General features: G+C 37.2%; 1 protein-coding gene across 1 annotated transcript in view; it reads left to right on the plus strand.

Moving 5' to 3' along the window:
- Positions 1-903: 903 nt before the first annotated feature.
- Positions 904-22,100, plus strand: part of FGF7 (fibroblast growth factor 7) — a 68,452-nt gene continuing 47,255 nt past the window's right edge. Inside the window, exons 1-2 of the mRNA XM_037054602.1 lie at positions 904-1,182; positions 1,774-2,324. Of these exons, the coding sequence (XP_036910497.1) occupies positions 2,039-2,324 (286 nt within the window). The 5' untranslated portion in view covers positions 904-1,182; positions 1,774-2,038. The remainder of the gene's footprint in view (positions 1,183-1,773; positions 2,325-22,100) is intronic.

Consider the following 22,100-nt stretch of genomic DNA (forward strand, 5'->3'; position numbering starts at 1 on the left):
TAGATTAACAATGCAATTATTCCACAACATAACTACTATATGTGTGCTAGAACCAGAAGTAAAAGAGAGAACAACTCAGGTTGGAAAGTAAAACAGCTTTCTTATTTACATTAGCTATAACTCTTATAATTCCATCCATAAATTAACATTTATTTCTTGTGCTAATGTTCTTTTTGAGGCAAGAGTCAAATACTGGTAATCAATGTAAAAATCATTTTCTTTACTTTTTAATTTTTAAGAATAATTTTAAAAACATGCATGTTTTTCTTTATATCAATAGTTAAAATTATAAGCCACAGAATTGTAAAACTACAAGACACCATTTAATAATTTAGACTAATACACTCATTTTACAAATGTAGCTGCTGAGACTCAGGAACATTAAGTCACTTGCCCAAGGTCATATTGGTAATTAGTGACCCAGCTCAACTAAGAACCCAGGTCTTCTTATTTTCAGTCTAGAAATATAAGACATAGAAATGATGTGCATATACAATGGTGAAGTATTTCTGTACAAAGGAATATACTTTGACTCAGCTATACTGTGCTTTAGGACAGTAAGATGTGTTAGTTCAGACTCATAGTTTTATTCTAACATTCAGAGCACAGGGGAGTAATAGAAATGCATGCATCGTAAAGCTATAAAAAAGATCTAACTGTTCAAAAGTCCCTTTTATATACATTCAACGTAGTATTTATCAACTTACATACAGCTGCTATGTTGTAAAGCTGGTCTAAAAATTCCCTTTTCCCTTCTAACTGATTCAGAATCAGAGAGCTGTTTCCACCAGGGAGATACCCACTTGTAGATTTCAGCATAAACCATGTTCATAGCTCCCTCTCATGACCATTGAATGAATACTATACAAGCCTCCTCTGTTCTCCCTGTTGTATTCAACTCACAGCTCACTGGTTAAGTTTTAATTGCTTCCAATGAGGTCAGCAAAGGTATTTATCGAAAAGCCCTGAATAAAAGGCTCCACACACATACACATGAGCACACACGCACTCACACACACGGAGAAAATCCTCCTGCCTGTTGATTTATGGAAACAATTATGACTCTGCTGGAGAATTTCTCAGCTGAGAAGTAGTTTGTAGCTACAGTAGGGAGGCTCAAGTTGCACAAGGCAGACAACAGACATGGAATTCTTGTGTATCCAGCTGTTATCAACAGAACAAGTAAGTTACTGTTATTTGTCTTAAAAATAACGCTGAATGTTTTCTAGTAGTTTATCTTTTTCTTTGATTTTCATACTGAAGGGAAAAGTGAAGTTACCAGATATTTGAGCCACGTAATTAGCTACAGTAATTTTGGTGTAGAACTTACATAAAGATAAGGTTGAAGTTTTCCAGACTAACCCTGACATTTAACTTGTGAAATGTGGTCAGTTCAGGAGAAAAATACTTGATGAAACACAAATGTGAAAGCATGTAATGAAGAGATCTAGGGAAAGCGTTTTTACTTTGTTAGCAGTAATTTTAGAACTTAATTTAAACCAACAGCTCTAATTGCAGGATGTTTCTTATCAAATAACAACTGGAATGAATGGTACAATCATATTCTGATATATCTCTACCAATGCATAACCTTTATAAGTCTAAATGCAGAGGAGTAAAAATGTTGAAATCTTGCGAGCTGTTTGAAATGTGCCTCCACAGGATATACTGTTCTGTGTATTACAGTACTCTTTAACCACTGAAAGTTAAACCTACAATTTTTCATCCTCCTTTCTCCTTCTGTCCCTATTCTTAATCTCTCCTTGCAAACAGAAGTCAAGTAGCAAACGGCGTCACGGCAACTGAGCTCACCACAGCCTGCTTTTACAAGGATATCCCAGCAGAGTAAAGGAGGGACCCTGTGTTGTTATTATCAGGAACTGAAAGGATAAGGCTAACAATTTGGAAGGAGCAACTACTCTTCCTTCAATCAATCTACACTTTACAGAGAGGAAGAGGTCAATGACCTAGGAGCAACAATCACTGAAGCTTTAATTTTCAGTATGTTATTCATGAACACTCGGAGCACTACACTATAATGCGCAAATGGATACTGACATGGATCCTGCCAACTTTGCTCTACAGCTCATGCTTTCACATTATCTGTCTAGTGGGCACTATATCTTTAGCTTGCAATGACATGACTTCAGAGCAAATGGCTACAAATGTGAACTGTTCCAGCCCTGAGCGACACACAAGAAGTTATGATTACATGGAAGGAGGGGATATAAGAGTGAGAAGACTCTTCTGTCGAACACAGTGGTATCTGAGAATTGATAAACGAGGCAAAGTCAAAGGGACCCAAGAGATGAAGAACAATTACAGTAAGTAACATCTTTTATTTACAGCACTATTAACGAACCACCATGGGCTGTGAAAAGATCAATTTCCAAGTGACATGCTTTTTTGTTTCCTTTTTACTCTTGAAAAAACTAAATGTCATCTTCTAATTTCTCTAAATTTGGATAGTTGAACTATGTTCCTAAAAACTGTTTTAAATGTACCTCCACAGTATACACTACTTTGTATGTTCTCCTGGAACAGGGCAAATTTACTAATATTATAATTGGAGTTGATAACCAAGCTAATTTGAAAATATACTCTCCATGTCCTAAGTTCAAATGCTCATAAATTAAACCAAATATAACTTATGGTATCGTTCACATTGAAATATGATTTATTGTCTGCTAGAAAAAATCTTTAGGGATGCTAATGAGTACTCAGTAAATGGTCACCAAAAACTACTTATTAGTTTGAGAAATGGAGAATTGATTTTTAAAAAATAATTTGATTTTCTTTGGAAGACTATTTCTGTGAAAGTAATCGGTGCTCGAACGTGCACTCAGTGCCTTGTGCAATTGTGTGTAGTTGTAAAACGGAAGGGAAGCTGTGGCACCCTCACTTGTTCATGTCACAGGGGCTTGCACTGGGCTGTTAATTATTTACCACGGCAGAAGAATGGGTTCCTCCCAAGATGTTATTTATGTACATCATCTATGTCGTGGTTCTATGTCAGCTTGAGAGAAAAGTAAATGTGAAGAAAGAAATAAAAGTGAGTTGAAAAAGTTGTTAATTCCATAACTTTCGACTAGTAAGCCTTACACTTTCCTTAGGAATCAGTTATTCTTTTCATGTGGTAATATCAGGGTTGGATTTATCATTTAGCACTTATGATTAATAGCCAATCCCAACAGTATTAAATTTAATGGGGTAAAATATATACCTCAATATATACATTTGAATTTTAAAATTCCTGAGTGAAAATAAATTTTGTTTGTATTACTAGTACTCAAACAATATTATTAGCATATGATCTTACAATATTGTGCTGAAGTCGATTGCAAGAGAATGCATGGGCGTGATGTCCAGGACAGTGCCAGGCTTGCATATCACATGGGGAAAACTTTTGTTACTTGTTTTAATGAATGGCTTTCAGGTTTCTTAGCTAATAATTTAAGTATAATTAATATAGAATGTTAAGGACATTTTAATAGATTGTTAACAGTTATGGTTTTATAGTTACTGTTATTAATAAAGATATGTTATTCTTAGGATATTGTTCTGATTATGCTGAAGTTTAGCTAAGGAAATAACTATGTGGAAGAAAGTTTTGTGGTTGGTCACTTTTATGTGAGCAACAGAATTTGGCTTACAATCACTTCATTTAAGTTATTCAGATTTATCACAGACAGAGTCCAGGTGGAAACTATAACACATAAATCTAATCCCTGCCTGTGAATGATGTTGGAACAATTTCTTACTTTTTCCAATCTTCAATTTTTCATCTGTAAGGTGTGAGGTATGTACAGATGATTTCTAATATATTTTCTACTCCATAAAGCCTATGTTATTCTAAACCACAGAAATTATGTAACACAAATGTGGAAAATCTAAGTATTCATCATTGTCACACATGTTGAATGAGATTCAGATGATATTATCTCAATGATAAGGATGAACTCTCAGAACTAATTTAAAATTGTAATAATAAGGCTATCAAACCTAAACACTATAGAACTCTTGTATATGCTGACTAATTTCTTTTGAATGCTTTTTTTCAAATAATAAAAAAGTGAAAAATTAGATGTTAAATTCAGTAAAAGTGAAAAACATGTATAATTATATGGGATCAAAAATATCTATAACTGAAATGCATTCACACATGTCAGTTTTATTTGTGTTCAAATTTCTTAAAACAGAGGCATTTGTAATATACACAAGATGCTGAAGTTATTTTGTAGTTTGATATAAATTTATCATGAATCTTGAGTAACTAAAAAGCCAATTTGATAGGCCATTTCTCCTCTAATACTATGCCACAGTAAGAAAAAAAGGGAAAAAAACCAGAGGAAGGAACTAACCTCAGGTTATTAATGGGTCTTGAAGGGCTGCTTACTTCACCAGTAATAAGCATGGCTCTGAATAAGAATGTAGCTTATAGGTATTGTTAAGATAGCGGGTTGGAGTGAGTAGGCACAGTGGAAAATCTGGGTGTATATGTCTGCTTTCAGAATCTGTTGGGCTGGGGCAGGTGGGTGGAAGGCCTGAAGGAAGTGAGGTAGAATGGTAGGGAGGTGGATATGATAGGTCATGTCTCACATCTTTAGGTAATTTGAAAAATGACTGCCCTGGCCAGGTAGCTCAGTTGGTTAGAGCATTGTCCTCACACACCAAGGTTGCTGGTGTGATACCTGGTTGTGGCACATACAAGAATCAATCAATCAATGTGTAAATAAATGGAACAGCAAAATTAATATTTCTCTCTCTGTTCCTTTCTCTCTCTCTCTCTCAAAAAAAAAGTCAATCAATAAAAACAAATTCAAAAAATTATCTCAGCTACCCTGGCTTGGGATAATCTTATTTTAGTCTTATCTTAATTATAGTGTTGTCTTGTGAAATATTTTAAATTTATATTAGAACGAAATAGCAGAAAAAGCACGCCAAGGAACCCAACAGAAATAATACTTATATTAGTAGACATATAATTAAGGCCCAACTATGTAAATGTAGGAACCTATGAGAGGCCAAGGGACCACATTTCTGACTCCTCAGGAGAGAAAAGCTGTGACTGGAAAGCTGGTCCTGAGATCTCACGCTATTATTCCCCAGGAGGTGAGAAAACCTCTCCTTTCAAATCGTTCTCTTGGGCAGCTTCACAGTTAGCCTACCAGTAGGTTTCTAAGTGATACAACTAGAACCTAACCTGAACCAATAAAAGGGTAATAAACGCATACAACGTCCCTCAAAAATGAAATACATATCATGTTCTCTGCAGAAAGAGAGTGTTAATAGCATCATAAAGGGACTGGCAATGGATGGTCAGTACTTCCACTGCTGTTGTCAGAAAGAGTTTTCCCCTTGGAGACAAGGCTAGAGGGTGAATTCAGATAACTGCTGGACCAGGCAAGCCCTCAGCAGACAGAAACAATCACTCCACACCTGACAGAAATAACACTGCTGTGTAAGCCGGGGACTCGGGTGCCGAGTGAGGGGTGGCAGCGGTGCACCGGGCAACTGACAGCCAGCCTGCCGGACAGATGTGGGGCACAGAGCTCAGTCTCTCAGGGCACTTTCCTTGCCTTTGGCTCCCAATTACTAAAAAGTTTTGCTGTTCCCCACAATAGTCAATATCAGCCATCCCTTTTAAGGAAAAATTCTTAGGTGTCATAAACCACTGATTAAAAGAAAAAGAGTAGGCCTTACTTGTTATAGTTAAGCACTGTTAAATTCCATAGCAAGAAAAGGGTTAGCCATTTTGAAAACTGGCCAATAATTTGGCAATATTCTCTTTTGGATTGTTACACTGTGACAGGATATGGCCTAACAATTGGCAAAAGACAAATAAACACTGTGTTGTTGGATTTGACTTTGGCTACAAAATCTTCAGCAACTCAATTGTCAACAATTCTTTGGATACACTCCTAATCGACAATAATCTCTACTAGTAGCGACCAAATATACACATCACCTCTAAATGTGGTAAACTTGCTTATGCTCTAACAGTTCTCAGAAAGTTAACTAAAAGAACAATAATTCACATTGTCAAAATAAAAAAATAAGAAAACCAGGACAACCCCACCTTTAAAGACAGATAATGAGGAACATATCTATGGGGTTGAACCCAAATCCTAGAATTATTGACAAAATGGAATCCGGTAGAACCAATGACCTGCATTCCCTTAAGTTAAATGATCAAGACTTTAAATTATAGAAGATGGGTAACGTTCTGTGGAACACTTTGAAAATATTAGCTACTTTCGAAAAGTCTAATATTAAAGACTTTTTTCATTCTATAGGCTTCTTCTTTTCTTGGGCTAATGCAAGTGCCTCACACTTATAAAGTGCTAATATTTTATTGCCACAGGTACATTTCTTACTTATTTTGTAAATTCTCATCTGAACTACCACTTTCTTTTTTGATTTAACCTTTATTGTATTTTTCCATTATCATTTAGTCCCCTTATACCTCCCTCCCCTCGGCAATCATCACACAGTTGTCCATGTCCATGAGTCCTTTTTCCTTTTTGCTCCATCCCTCCACCTGCTAACCCCTGCCCCCAGGTGTCATCCTGCTCTCCATCTATGAGTCTGTCCCCATTTTCCTTGTTAGTTCAGTTTTGAACTATCGCTTTCATTTCTATATCAACCCCGAACATCGGAACACGTATATTTCCTTGTTACTCAGCTGTATCACAACACTTCAGCCTGTAGCTTTAGAGCAATGAGAGATGCAAGTGAACTGGAGAGAGTGTAAGAAGCCAGGTTTTAGATATAAGGAAGGATTTTCTTTTCTAGATTTTTCTATTTATCAGCCTCAGCTAAATATGTAATCAGCTGGGGAATTTTTTTAAAAATGCTAATGCCAGGTCCCACCCACAATGATTCTTATTAAATTGATTTGGTGTGCAGCCTGGGCATCAGGAATTTTAAAAGCTCGCCACATAATCTTGACATATCGCCAAAGCTGAGAACCACTGGACTACGGGGCTCACATTAGATTACTAGGAAAACCGCAGCTCAGTTAAATCAGAACCTTAGAAGGTGGGATGGAACAAGGTATTAATGTTGGTTAAAGCTCTCTGGGGATTTTACTGGGCAGTGAAGGTTGAAACCCACTAATTAATAAAGCCAGAGGTTCTAATTCAGCTTGAATCCCCTCAGGTGTCCCAAGTATGTTTTGAAACCCTTAGAAAGCTCCAGGGTTAGCTTGCATCCTACAGGATTTTGAAATGGATTTATTAGGAGTGAATCTCTGAATTGTGCATTAAGGAAGTTCTTCCATTTGACCTCTCTGACAAATCTCCACGGTTTTAACATTCGGCGGACTGGTCTGGGAATGTGCGTGGTGACAGCGCTAAGCTGCCGTGTAAGAAGGCTTCTTTGCTGAATGAGTTTGTTGCAGAGGTAAGAGGTCGTGTGCGACATTCTCACAACAACAGGCAGTTCTGAATCTCTTCAGAAACTTTCAAGTGGTGCCTCAGCAGGCATCAGTGCCAGCTACGTGGTGCTTAAATGAGCCACTCATGCCCATGAACCCAGATGCCGCCAAATTAAGGTCTCACCTCCTATCTGATATCACTCTAGAGAGTTCAAAGGAAGTGATTGGAAAAGACAACCTCCAGTCTGGATGAGCCAGGGGGGAGGCAACTATAAGCCTGTAGGGTCTGTCCAGGTTAGTGAAAAGCATATGAAGCTAGACATTTTTCTCTCTGTAAGTATGGGATCAAGGATCCTAGCTTCCTTCCTCTGTATCAGACAGTTTTGGGTAGCACAGTAACTTCTTTTGTATCACTATGAAATATAAGACTTCTGTATTTTAATTGCACAGATAGCACATAGAAGAAAAGGCAGGAATTGTGTATGTCCCAGTAATAAATAGAAAAAAAATCCTTAAATGTAATAGGTTTCCATGCAGATTCCTCCCTTTTCTAAACCATACCTAATCTTCCACGAAAAAACATTTTATTAAGGTATGGTTGACATACAAAGAGTTGTACTTATTCAATGTATACAACTTGATGAATTTGGAAATGAGTATATATCTATGAAATCATCAGAACAATTTATGCCATAACATATGCACCACTTCCAAAAGCTTCTTCCTGCCCTTTTTATTGTTATTAATTTTTGTGACAATAATTTTTGTGGTAACACTTAATATAATATTTAGCCTTTTTAAATAAATATTTAAGTATACAATACAATATTATAGACTATAGCCACTGAACTGTATAGTAGATCTCTTAGACTAGTTCATCTTGCATAACTGACACTTGATAACCTTGACACCACCTCCCTGTTTCCTACTCCCCCGGCTCCTAGCAACTACCGTTCTACTGTCTGCTTCTATGAGTTTGACCATGTTAGAATCATCCTGTAAGTGGTATCCTCTGCCATTTGTCCCTCTGTGTCTGGCTTATTTCACTCAGCATAATGTCCTCCTAGTTCACATCCAATCTTTCCACATGCAGAACTGGCTGCCACGTGAAGACCCTCTGCCTTCTACATGGTTCTGAAAGCCACATTAAAGAGTCAGTGCATTTAACTTGACTAAAATCCATATCTGCATTTGAGATTCTATCTGACTTGGGTGAAGAAACCATACCACATTCATTAGCCAAAAAATATTATTCCAGTTAGGTAGTTTTGAATGGATTCGTATAGTAGTATGTAAAGACAGAGGGATTAGGGCAGGGAAGGCGAGAGAATGATCCAATATCCATGTTCAGGTAAAACTTGCCTTTTAAACAGACAGTACCATTATTGGCAGGAAAGTGGCTGATGTCCACTGGGGAAGACAGCTCTGGAGGGTGTCCACCTGCTCCAGTCAACTTCCCTGCAGAAGGGTGTAATCACTTCTACTGCAGAGAACATGAGTACGTGACAGAGCCATGAGTGAGTGTCCTGCTGAGAATAAATAGGAAGAAAATAGCTGTATGTGAACAGGAGAGAAAAAGGAAAGAGAGGTAAGGAAGAACTTTATATAAAAATCAAAGGTAAACTTTATATAAAAATTTTCACAAATGTAATAAAAATTAATTTAGAGTAAATTTAAATACAAAGGATTCTAATAAAATGTACAATAGCTCTTAAAAATAAAGGCAATGGAATTCAATAGATTGATAAGATAGTGGAAGGATTTCTGAGAACAAAACAAACAAAAACAAAATAGTATACAGAGGGGTTGAAATGATAATAAGAGTAGTGCAGATGTTACTCAAATAGGAGACTTGAATCTGGAAGTTAAATTTGTGCCTGAAACTGTAATAAACTTGCTTATTTATGAGGAAAATTCTGAAACTGAGTTTATTTTCATGATGTAAGAAGACTGGAGATGAGCATGTTCAAATACCCTTAAATACTGTATTTACGACATGCCATTAAAAGCTATTATAATACTTTCCACTTATCTGCCCATTTGAACTTCAGGTGTACTTGTAGATAATGTTCAGGAAGAGATTTGGGATGAAATCAGAAGCAACTCAGCCTGCAGAGTTTTCTCAAGGCAGCAACCCCAAACTTTGTTTCATACACCACTAGTGCCCCTCGAGACACAATGCAGCACAGTTTCTGTGGCCAACCAATTGGGAAATATTAAGTTACATAAAGCTGAATAAGTTCTTCATAGCAGGAATTCTCTAAACCTATACCACACTAATATGAATCACAAAACTCTAGGATAAAACTATATGTGATTTTCCAAATTTACTTGACAAGAGAGCACACACAACCTTCATACCCTTCTCACTCTCACCCCTGATTGGGTAAAACATTTAAATTTTATTACAGTGGAAACTGAGAGCTATGGGATCTACCTGTTGTGTAGTGAGGAACTCAATCCAAGCTTCCACTCAGTTGTTTGTTCCAAATAAAAAGGCTATGGGTTTGACCTGAACCAATATTTTAAGAATGATGTTGAACTAAAGATTTGTGCCAAAGTCAGGATCCTGATTATGATTTTGGAGTATTAGGGAGTAATATTTGGAGTAATATTTAGTGTATGAACATTGGGCTGAAATCCAGAGATTTGCCATAGGATTTAAGCTTTTAAAGCTCTTTCTGGGTTCTGAGCAACTTTATGGAATCATTCTTCTAACCTGAAATGATGCCCAATACCTATTATTTGGGCAACCTAGAAACCAACTAAAAACTAGAAATGTTTTAGGATTCCAATGGGATTGAAAATTTTTGTTTTATGTACCTAAAAACAATAAACTTTGGTTTTACTTTTCAAAAAAGTAGCTTGAGGAAAAGCTGAAGTTATTTCAACTGTATCAATAAAGAACAAGTTTCATTTACTGGTCAAAAATCTATTGAGAAATGTAAAATTTACCATAACCTGGAGTTAGAATCACAAATTTAATAAATTAATTGCAATATCACTTGAATAGGTCACTTACTTGAAATTGTAAATAGAATTGCCATTCTAGCCATAAACAGCACATTTGCCTCGCCTTGTGGTTATTTATGTTTGTATCTGGCAATGCCACTAGAATGTCAGTTCTGGAAAGATTAGCTAAGATCATGTCCTGCTCTTCCTTCTATCTCCCAAGGATAGAGGAAGTAGCACTCAGCCCAGTGCAAGAGGTGAAGGAAGGAAGAAGTATTGTCACTCACTAAATATATATCTCCCTTAAGCTGTTACACAACTAAAATTATTTATAAGTGAGAAAAACAATTACTATCATGGAAGTGTGATGTGGACAAGAAATAAAAGCCTGCCCTGACTCGTGTGGCTCCTGGTTTGGGCTCTCCCCTCGCAGGCTACGAGGTGCTGGGTCAGTTCCTGGTCGGGTTGGGGGCATGCAAGAAGCAGCTTCCATACATGTACATTCTCTCCCTCTCTTTCTCCCTCCCTTCCCCTCTCTCTAAAAATAAGTAAGTAAAATCTTTAAAAAAGAAAAGAAGTAAAAGCCTTGCTGAAATAGAAGTAACCTCTGTTGTCTCTTATTCTCTGTCATAAAAGATGTCTTGGCTTCAAAAACCTATTTGACTTAGTGTTTTCTAGGTAATTTCAAGGTACTAGTGGATGAGTTTTACGGTAGAGGCCAGTGATCTAAGCAGATACAGTTACCCCTGGTGATACTAAGGTGACTGGTGGGGCATGGTGAAGACAAATCCTGAAAACGCTATGGCCCTCCTCAACACTCATTTTCATTCTCATTTGACTGTCAACTGATCCCTTTACATCAAAAACTGTATTTGTACATATATAAAGGACCCATAGACAAAGCCAAAGTTGGGTAGGATTGAAGGTGGAAGGTGGGGGTAAATGGGGCAGGGGAGAGTGGTGGGAGGAAAATGAAAACAACTGTATTTGAACAACAATAAAAAGTAAAGACTTAAAAAAACTATATTCAGAGAAAACAATAATTTGCAGTTGATACTGATTTGAGGAATATCTGCATTAAAAAGGCAGAAAACGTCTTTTAGAGTTAAATGAGCTACAATGGTAAAAAGACGCAATGGGCTGACAAATTTTGGCTGGGGCTCTGCCTAGTTATTAGTAGCACTTAGAAGATCAATCCTGGACTTGGTGTGCAATGTTGAAGGGAGAAGAGGACATGTGAGAGAGGGAGAGCTGGAGAGAAGCGGCAGGTTGTTGAATACACAATCAATTTGTTTTGGTGCCGGTAGCCTAATCCTCGGAGAGTCTCTTGGTGTCTAACGGTGCCTCTAACTGGACTCTGGCCACAGGCCTGGTTAGTCTGATTAGTACTGAGGCAGTAATCATGGGGAATTCACCTGCATTCAGTGAAGTTTCTCTCTGCTTGAACAATGAAGATATCATGTAAGGCTCTGAAAGGTTGGTGACTTCTTTTTTCAGTCTTTTATTAATTTAATAGTTCACTGCAAATAGTCATAGATACTTCCCTATGCCAGACTGACGCCTCAGAAGTAAGTAGTAACTCACAGTCCACGTTGTTAGAGAACTAACAGTTTAGGTGGGGGTGGAGGGTGAACTACTGGTCAGAGAAGGAAAGTTTAGAGCACAATGGGGGTTGCCTAACTCAAATGAGGAGGGCAGCATGGAACTCTTTTCTGGAAAAAAATGACCGTAAGAATGATCAGGATGAAAGAGAGAACAAATGTATTACCTTCAGCAGCCATATGTTTTATTGTAGGTGGTTGGTTATAGGAGACTATCGCAAGGCTGGGAAATGGAAGGTGACTCAATGTCTTTCTAGGTGTCAATGTTAAGTCCACTAAGGTCAAACTTTTTTTTCCTATTACAAATATGGGAAAAACATTGGACCTTCCTTAACTTTCAGACTTTTTCTGATTTTCCTGTCTACTAAAAATGGCTATTTCCTTTAAAGGGTAACTTTTTTGATAGCATAGTTTAAATAGAAATGATACATTGAATTAGAATAATATCGATTTTTCTAGATAACTGCATATTTTTCTCTTTTTTTTCTAAAAATTTATTTATCTTTAGAGGGGAAGGAGAGAGGGAGAGAAACATCAATGTATGGTTGCCTTTTGTGCGTCCCCTGCTGGGAGTTGGCCTGCAGGGAACTGGACTACAACCCAGGCATGTGCCCTGACTGGGAATGGAACTGCGATCCTCTGGTTCGCAGGCCCGCGCTCAGTCCACTGAGCTACACCAGCCAGGGCTGCATATTTTTCTTTTTCATGCCTTTTAAATCTGATCATAATTGTAATCTGTTTAACTGTTCACAAATACTCATTATAAAACATGCATTATCCTTATGGAGGAATTTTCCTCCCCCATAATACTTTCCAAGAAGTAAGAGAAACAATGGCTTTGGGGCATATGTTTCACATTTAAGGACAAAGTTATGGAGGTTACCGGCCACATTCTTTAAAGTAAGACAACTTTTACCATCGTTAGAGTTGGATCACCTGTTCCAGCTACGGAACCAGGATACTTGGTAGTCATGGCATGATTTTACCTCCTCTAATCATGAAAGGCAATGAGCTGAGGCGTTTTCTCACTTAGATAAACCTAACAGATGTTTCTCTGTGTCTGAGAAATTGTCCCCACCTTGCCTTTTGCACAGATAATGCATTATGAAATCATGTTGGATGTTTAATAGGCATACAAAAGTGCTGTACACTTTGAAAGGATTCTGGCCAAATTTGGTCTTCACATTTTCTAACTGGCTTGAACTTGATTAGATACTGAGTAATAGTTCATTTCCAAAGAAGGTGAATATAAATCTATGTATCATGGCATTAAGTTGTACTTGAACCCAAAATTTATTATAAAGTATTATTTGATAGTTTATTAGGTATTCACATTAATATTACTATTAAAATCAGTGCAGTGTATAGAACTACATTTTGTTTTTGTCATAAAACATCTAATTTAGTTATGTAAAATTGCACAGTGTACAACTGGGAACATTTATATTGAGGGACCGAACATAAGTAGATAACTAAACAGATGTTAATTCTTTAAAAATACATATGCCTACACTGAAACTGGTGCAATTGGACATTTCATTACATTCTAACTATTTCTCAAAATACCTCTCTGCTGTAAGCCTGCAACCACCATTGCTCCGCTTCACAGAAGGAAAGAAAAGACCCTCAGGAGATTGGCCAACCTGCTAAGTTTGGTAGTGTACAAGTTCTAGTTTTAAAATTATACAGAGGCCTCTTAAGAGGCCTGTTCTGCCTCTTATTTAGACATTATAAATTTTAATTAAGGAAGACTGGTGTTAAAAATTAGCTGACGATTGAAATAATCATATCAAAAAAGTCTGTGTGAAATGATTGACTGTTTTCTGGAAACAGCTGAGTGGTTAGTTAACATATGAGTAGACACTGAATAGCAGGCCTGATGAAATCACTGTGTGATTAGCACGGTTATGTGTTAAAGACTAAGAAGTTCATGTTCAGAATGCTGCTTTAAACCTCCCAGTTTCCTTATAGCCAACACAAGTCACTAAGAGATTTTGAAGGGGAAGAAGTGAGGCATTTTAAAGTAACACAATAAAGACCATTAATATTATTTTAAGATAATAATAATAATAATTACTTCAAGAGGTAAATATCTTGAGCGATTACTATGGGACTGGCGCTGTGAACATTTCACATATATTATGTAACTTATAATCTTCGCAGAGCACTAAGCTTTCAGAGTTATCCCCGTTTCGCAGATGGGGCAACTCTGGCTCATAGAACTAAGTAACTTGCTCTAGGTTCCATAGCTAGTAACTGTCAGAGTTGGGATATGAATCCAAGAGGGTTTAACTCCAAAGTACAGTTTTAGTTATCATTGCATGCCACTAGTATTATTAAAATATCACACATTAATTTGCACCATGCAGTGGGATAATTCGCATGTGAAGAACTGTAAACAGCTGAAATTTTCTTCTCTGTAATAAGACCTAGTGAGTACTTGGCATTATCTTCTTAGCATTAAATAAAAATGTTACTCCAACTTTCCCTGTACACAACATCTCCATCTGTCTTCCTCTGAGCTGGCATCGAAACTTTCAGTTTATTTTGCTTACAAATTGCTAAAGATGCTGCAAAATTTAATTTGGTTGTATTTTAAACACATTTCTGATATTTATTAAAATATTTATACTTTTGTTCATTAGTAAGTATCCTCAATTATTATAGAATATATACATATATACAATTAAATTTTAGAGAATAAATAAGTTAATTTTAGGAATATAGCCAAATAGTTTCCCTCTCCAAGGACCACTAAATCCAAATAGAACAAAACAAAAACAAATAAGAGAAACAGAAGAGAGTTTGTTCTAACGGGCACTTCTGAAGGATAGGTTGAAAAAAAAAACAGTTCTGGCAAACTGGTTCTTTCTTTTGTCCATGATTATTATGTTCTCAATTTATTTCTAATCTTCTTAAGACTTGGCCAAATTTTAAAAAGCACAAAAGAAAGGGAATAAAAATGACGAGTTAGTGCAAAGACAGAATATCTGGGTAAATCATATATCTCTGTTTCTCAGTTTTTTTCACAGAACTAGACATATGCATTATTTGCCACCTGACTGGCCTTAGTTTCTTTCAATATCTTAAAAACATCTTAGAATGTTTGTATTCTGAAAGTTGCAGTGGCCCTTTCCAGAGACCAGAATACTATTTATTGTACTACTGATTGAACACATGTTTGCTGTGTACTGTGGATACATTGATAAATGTGGTGAAGACCCACTATTTGGAAAATTTCATCCTACTTGGAAGGCCAACGGCAAAGACTCAATTTTAATAGAATGATAAGCTCAGGAAGTTGGGGGACCATGGTGGAGGGCTGATCACAGACTCAGTGAAAGACTGAGCAAGAATCTTCAAGGAAACTGTATTTGGACTACCCGAGGGCTAGTGGGAGCAAGCCTGGCCAGCTAGAAGGGCTTAGGGAGTGGGGCAGATAGTAAGAACTGAGGACACTCTTTCCTGGAGTATTCTGGATAACCTGGGTGGTGCGTTGGTAGGTACGTATGGGAATCAGTATTTCAGGATTATCAAGTTCAAGGCAGGGATTAGGGAGAGATGAGCTTGCAGTACATTCTCATTTCTGGGAAAGCTGTTTTCCATTTTAGAGAACATACACTTTATTCCACAGATAATGAGAAGCTATTGAAGAAGAACGCAGAAGCAATAACTAATCAAAAACAGTTATTTATATTATTCACAAAATGACTTAATAGTTTATATCTTCTAATAACCCCAATACTTAATTTTTTTAAAGTTTAACCCATTTTCTTACCAAAATTTCTTATCAGAACTACCCAAAAGTAGTAAATTGCTCATGTTAATCAATCTCCATTACTTTGGTCTATGCATTCTTTGTATAGGGGTTTATGAATGGTCTGAATTGTCAATGAGAGAAGAGAAAAGGCAGAAAAAGTAGGCTTAAACAATTCATGTCTGATTTATCGGTCTCAGTTTATCATACCAGTTGTGCTTTTAGTATAAACATTGATATATGTTATTTAATCCCTCAGGACTAGGCTGAACTGATTAGAAAGTGAGAGGTAGCGTGGGGACATGGAAATAACACTGTATTTAGTAGTAGGAGACCTGGGTTTTAATGCTTTTTTTTTTCAACATTTAACTGAATGACCTTGGGCAGGTACTGAACTATTCTGGGCCTCATTTAAAAAATATATAAAATAAAAGAGGTTAGAGCAGATTCCTTCAATAGATTTCAATTGTAAAATGTTACCAATAGTACTAAGTAGCTGAGAGAGAGAGAGAGAGAGAGAGGGAATGAATATGTGTATTAACTATCTTTGGTACATAACGAATCACCCCACATTTAGCAGCTTAAAACAACATACTATCTCGGACTGTCAGTGGGTCGGGAATCTGGGGGCAGCGGAGCTGAGTGGTTTTAGCTCAGGATCTCTCACAAGGTTTCAGTCGAGCTGTCAGCCAGGGCTGCAGTCTTTTTTTTTTTAAGATTGTATTTATTTATTTTTAGAGAGAGGGAAAGGGAAGGAGAAAAAGGGGGAGAAAACATTGATGTGTGAGAGAAACACTGGCTCACTGGCGAGCTTCCACTCTGTGGGACAACATCCAGCTACCAGAGCCACATCAGCCAGGGCAAGGGCTGCGGTTTTCGTAAGACTTGAGGACTGAGGCCGAAGGATCTGCTTCCAACCTCTCTCACACGGCAGCGGGCAGGCCTCAGTTCCTAGCAGGCTGGTGGCCAGAGACTTCCTCTTTACCATGCAGGGCTCTCCATGGGCTTCCCTGGTGTCCTCACGACATGGTAAGTGGCCTTCCCCAGACTGAGCATGAGAGAGAGGAGGAGAGAGAAAGCAAGGTGAAAGCTGCAGGATAATACACCATCACTTCTGCCTTATTTTACTGGTCACACACACCAACCCTAGTTAAATGTGGGAGGGGACTTCACGAGGGTGTGTATGCTAAGTGGTGGGGGTCATGAGAGGCCTAACCAAATGCTGGCTACCGCACATGGGTTCTGCATCTGCAGAATGCCTAGTAGAGTTGGGAATTAAAGTACACATAAACATTAAGTTACAGCAACAACAGAGGAGGAACAGAGCAACAAGCCTGTGAAATTAGCCTGAGGAATAGAGAGCTTTCCTTATGGAAGCTGCAAATTGGTCTTAAGTTCTCCTTAGGAAGTATGTTGCTCTCTTCTCTTACTGTAAACTTAGAGAGGAAGACTTAGAGAGGAAGACTTAATACACACCAGAAGTCAGGAACTGACTTCTGGTGCGTATTAATAACCCACGTTGTAGCATTGAGAAAGCAACTAGACTGTCTGCTTGAAAGCACATTATTGGTTGTATGAGACAAAGCCAACTGCATTCGGGACGTAGAGGGCTGGGAAGAACCCTTAAGACCTAGTCCAGAGATCTCTACATGCAGTTTGCATTTGGCCCTCAGGAAAATTTGTAAGGAAAAACTGTACACAAAATATTAGGAAGTGGATTCAAAGCCTTCATCAGATTTTCAAAAGTACTTGTGTTTCCAAAAATATATATGAAGCACTGATCTAGCCATCATGCTCATCTTACTTATGAAAGGACCGAGACACAAGAAGTAAGATAACTTTTCAAAATGTCATGAATTAGTGTCAGTGTTTGTTTGGAATGGAATTGAAGTTTTCTGGTTTTTAGTTCATAATTATTTTAGTTATATCCACTGTATATGCAAAATACATCATTACTGTGGTTTGTAAAAGCAAAAGCTTAGCTGATTTTTCTCTATTTACACACTCTATCTATTACTAGGATCATATTCCATTTTGCCCCCACCCAGGAGTTAAAAGTGGGTGTGTTTTTCACAAGCAAAAGAATCATCTGAGAGGAAAAAATATTGCTACAATGTTTATAATGTGAAAACCCAGTGTTAATATATTAGGGGAAAGAAACCAGCAAGTAGATGATCATTGGTGATATATAATATACACCCATATACTGATCCATGTATTCATTCACTCATTTGACAGATACTTTTAAGCACTTCATACATGCCGGGAACTGTGCTAGTAGTTAGGGATGCAACACAGTAAGGCTCAAGACAGAAACTATTTCTGCCCTCACGGTTTCTAGCGCTCCTTCCCCATCTGCTATTTAGTGTCTTTTCTTCCTGACAAAACTGTGGAGCGGTGCCAACAGCACGTGACAGGTGACTGCAAGAGACTTGAAGAGACTTTGAAGAGACATGAAGGACATGAAGAGACTTTGTTTTGGGTGATGGGCGCACGACGCAGTGTGCAGATGTTTTGTTGAACTGGACACTTGAAACTGGTACAAGTTTGTGAACCAATGTCACCCCAATAAATTCAATAAAAATGCACAAGGTAACATTGTATAAATAAAGGCTATGAAGATAAATAAGATACTTTTGCCTTTAATGTACTTCTATAGGACATAATTTGGTAAGTTCTGAAGGTTACTAATAAGTTTCATATGGATAAGGGAGAGATCAGGAAAACGAAGGCAAAAGAAGTGAGGGGGACAGAGTAGAAAGTTTCCTGGAAAAAGTGCATGAAAGAAGATTCATTGGAGGATTTTGATAGAGGGTGGAGAGTCTTCTGAGCAGAGAACAAAGTGTGCAAAAAGGCATGGATGCAGTAGGGCAATTGTGAAGAACAGGGAGTCCTGCCCTGGCTGGCGGTGCAAGGAGGGTGGTTACATGGAGCTGGTGGACAGACAATATGCCTCAATGTATTTTAACTTCGTATAATGAAAAGAGAGGATAGGAGAGCAAAAAGGGGGTGAAATGGGGGAGACAGAGGAAGGATGTGAGGAATAGAGAAAGACACCAGCAGGGGAAGAAGCAGAGAGAGTGAACACTGAGGAGAGAAGAGGAGCACACAGACACATCAAGAAAGCAGGGGAGCAGAAAGGCAGAGATGCCTGGCAGTTCTGAAGTCCACGGAGGTCTTGACAGGTTATCCAGAGTAACCAGCAGAGTTAGGGAGTGTGTGAGATTCATCTTCCTGAAGAAGTGAACTGTAATTTGACTAATTACTGCTACCTTAATCACAAAATGAAAAATCATGCTGAAGGTCAGATGAGCAGGCCGGTGGTTTCCTGCTCTGCTACAAGGCTGTCACAAATGTGTCCCTGTAATAATCCATGGGGACAACCCACTGTGCCCATGGTAACTGTAAATTATCTCGCACTGTACCGTTATTTCTTTTGACAAGTGTAAGAAGTTGAGAATATTAACTGAGAAGTTCCTTTTGTACATAGTTGGCAAAATGCTACCTAATTACTGTGAGCTTTGCTTAGAGGGTAAATACATTCCGAGTTTCTGTAAAGTTAAGAAGCCAAGATCAAAAGGCAGGTGTTTAGATATACAGAGGTGCACTAAAAAACAAAAAAAGCAACCTACTGAATGGGAGAATATATTTGCAAAGGATATATCTCCTAAGGGATTACTATCTAAAATATATAAAGAACTCATACAGCTCAACATCAATAACACAATTTGTTTAAAAAAATGGGCAGAGGACATGAATAGACATTTTTCCAAAGAGGACATACAGATGGCCAAAAGACATGAAAAAATGCTCAGTGCCACTAATCATCAGAGAAATGCAAATTACAACTACAATGAGATATCACCTCACTCTTGTCAGAATGGTTATCACCAATAAATCAACAAGCAACAAGTGTTGGCAAGGCTGTAGAGAAAAGGGAACCCTTGTGTATTGTGGGTGGCACTGTAAGTTGGTGCACCTCCAAAACGACAGGGAGATTCCTCAAAACATTAAAAATAGAACAACCATGTGACCCAGGAATTCCACGTCTGGGTATTTATCTGAAGACATCCTAAACACTAACTAGAAAAGATATGCACCCCTATGTTCATTACAGCATCACTTACAATAGCCAAGATATGGGAGCAGCCTGTGTCATCCACAGATGAATAGATAAAGAAGTGGTACATACCACAGTGGAATATTACTCAGCTGTAAAAAGAATGAAATCTTGCCATTTGGGACAGCATGGATGGACCTAGAAGGTATTATGCTAAGTGAAATTGGTCAGACAGAGAAAGATAAATACCATGATTTCACTTATATGTGGAATCTGAAAAAGAAAATAAATGATGAAGAAAGTGAAAACAAATTCATAGGTACAAAGAACCCAGTGATGGCATCAGATGGGAGGGGATTGAGGGATGGGTAAAAAAGGTGAAAGAAATTAAGAAGCACAAATTTCCAGTTATAAAATAGTCATGGGGATGTAAGGCACAGCATAGGGAATATAGTCAATAATATTGTATTAACTATGTATGTTGCCAGGTGGGTACTAGATTTACCATAGTGAAAACTTCATAAGGCACATAAATATCTAATCATTGTTTTGTACACATAAAACTAATATGTTATATGTCAACTGTAATTAAAAAATAAATTTAAAAAAATCAACATGAAAATATGGGAAGTAGCAAAGAAAGCATATGCTAAAACAAGAGTTTAATCTTTATGTTAACAAATTTTGGGGATTCACATTAAAAATATTTTGAAATATAATTTTATCCACTATAGTAATTAGTACTTATAAGTAATAGAGAGATTTCATGAGATGGTCTATGATTAAAATGTAACGAATAAAGCACAACTTCTCAAAAACTCCTATATTTTTGAATTTGAACTCTGTTTGTGACATTTGTCTACAGAAATAGTTAATCACTTTAAAAATTTTTAAATTGTAGTAAAAGCACCCAATCATATCTAATTTTACATATATATATGTGCAGTTATAGCCTCTTTGTAGTATTAAAACAAGAAAAAAGGAAATGTGTTAAGTATGCAAAAGAAAGAAATACCTACTGTTAAATAACCCTCCTGCTCTCCCCCCGTCATAGTTCTAAGTAATATACTGACCAGTAGAAAAATTGCCAGAGTTTAGAGTACAAGTTGAAACAAATTACATCTGTTCTCCTGGAGTGCATGCAAACAAAATATATGATATTATACCATAGAAGAGAATTCTCTTCAGATATTCAAGTTGCTATATTTTGTTATGTTAATGTTACCATCCAAAATATTTTTTCATCTTATAAGCTGGAAGATATATAAAAATGCTTATAAAATTAAAACAAAGGCAACAATGAGTTGGCCCAGTCTGGCTCAGTTTCACAGCCTGCTGAGGAGAATGAGTGGCCCTCATGGTCATCTTTAAGATTAGATCAGTGTCTCTAATCTTGAAGAGTAGCCTAATTGTCTTTGATGACCAAGTAAGGTTAATACTGCATGTATTGAAAATACGTTTACAGTAAGCTTTGCATTTAATGAAATCTTTCTTGATTGCTATCTTTGTTTTGTACTTGGGGCAACAAGTTCTTCATATTTACTACTCAATACATAAACCAGTACTAAGAAAAAATGCTCTAATTTCTACCTCTGGTTTAAAGCTATGAAAATTTGGCCAGTTCTTTCAAATACACTGGCCATTGGACATTACTGATGTATTTACACAGAAATATTATAACCAAATTTATATATTTCTTTGGAATTAATGTGTTAAAAAGAATTTAGCAAATGGTACATTAGCATTGTGTATGTGGTCTATACAATACATGTTTTTAAAAGATTTTATTTATTTTTAGAGGGAGGGCAAGGGAGGGAGGGAGAGGGGGAGAGAATGACTTTTGGTTGCCTCTTGGAGGCAGTCCAACCGGGAACTTGGCCCACTACCCAGGAATTGTTCTGACAGGGAATCAAACGGTCGCCCTTTCTGTTCACAAGCCAGTGCTCAATCCACTGAGCCACACCAGCTAGGGCAGAACATACAACACACATTTTTACTTGTAAGTAAGTAAATCTTGGAAGCAAATGAAAAGTTTATTTTAAAAATAAATGGCCATCATCAGTGGTATATTTGCTTGGGGTATATTTTTGGTAATGGTGAAACATTTACACAAATTGATAGATTTTCAAACTTTCGAATTCATTTTTGAGGAAGCTATTTTACATAAGCTTGCAGTCCGCCTATGAAAATTTGTTGGTGCATAAGAAAATTTTTATGCAGAATACCTTTGTCCTCATTATTATTGCCTCAAAACCAATACATCTCACTTATCACCAACATCATGAAGGAAACATAACATCAAAGATTCAAAGAACTAGAATAAACTGAATAAACAGCTGGTTTGTCTTTTGC

Source organism: Sturnira hondurensis, unplaced genomic scaffold (assembly GCF_014824575.4).
Source record: "Sturnira hondurensis isolate 20B ecotype Veracruz unplaced genomic scaffold, ASM1482457v3 Scaffold0008196, whole genome shotgun sequence".
NCBI classification, from domain to species: domain Eukaryota; kingdom Metazoa; phylum Chordata; class Mammalia; order Chiroptera; family Phyllostomidae; genus Sturnira; species Sturnira hondurensis.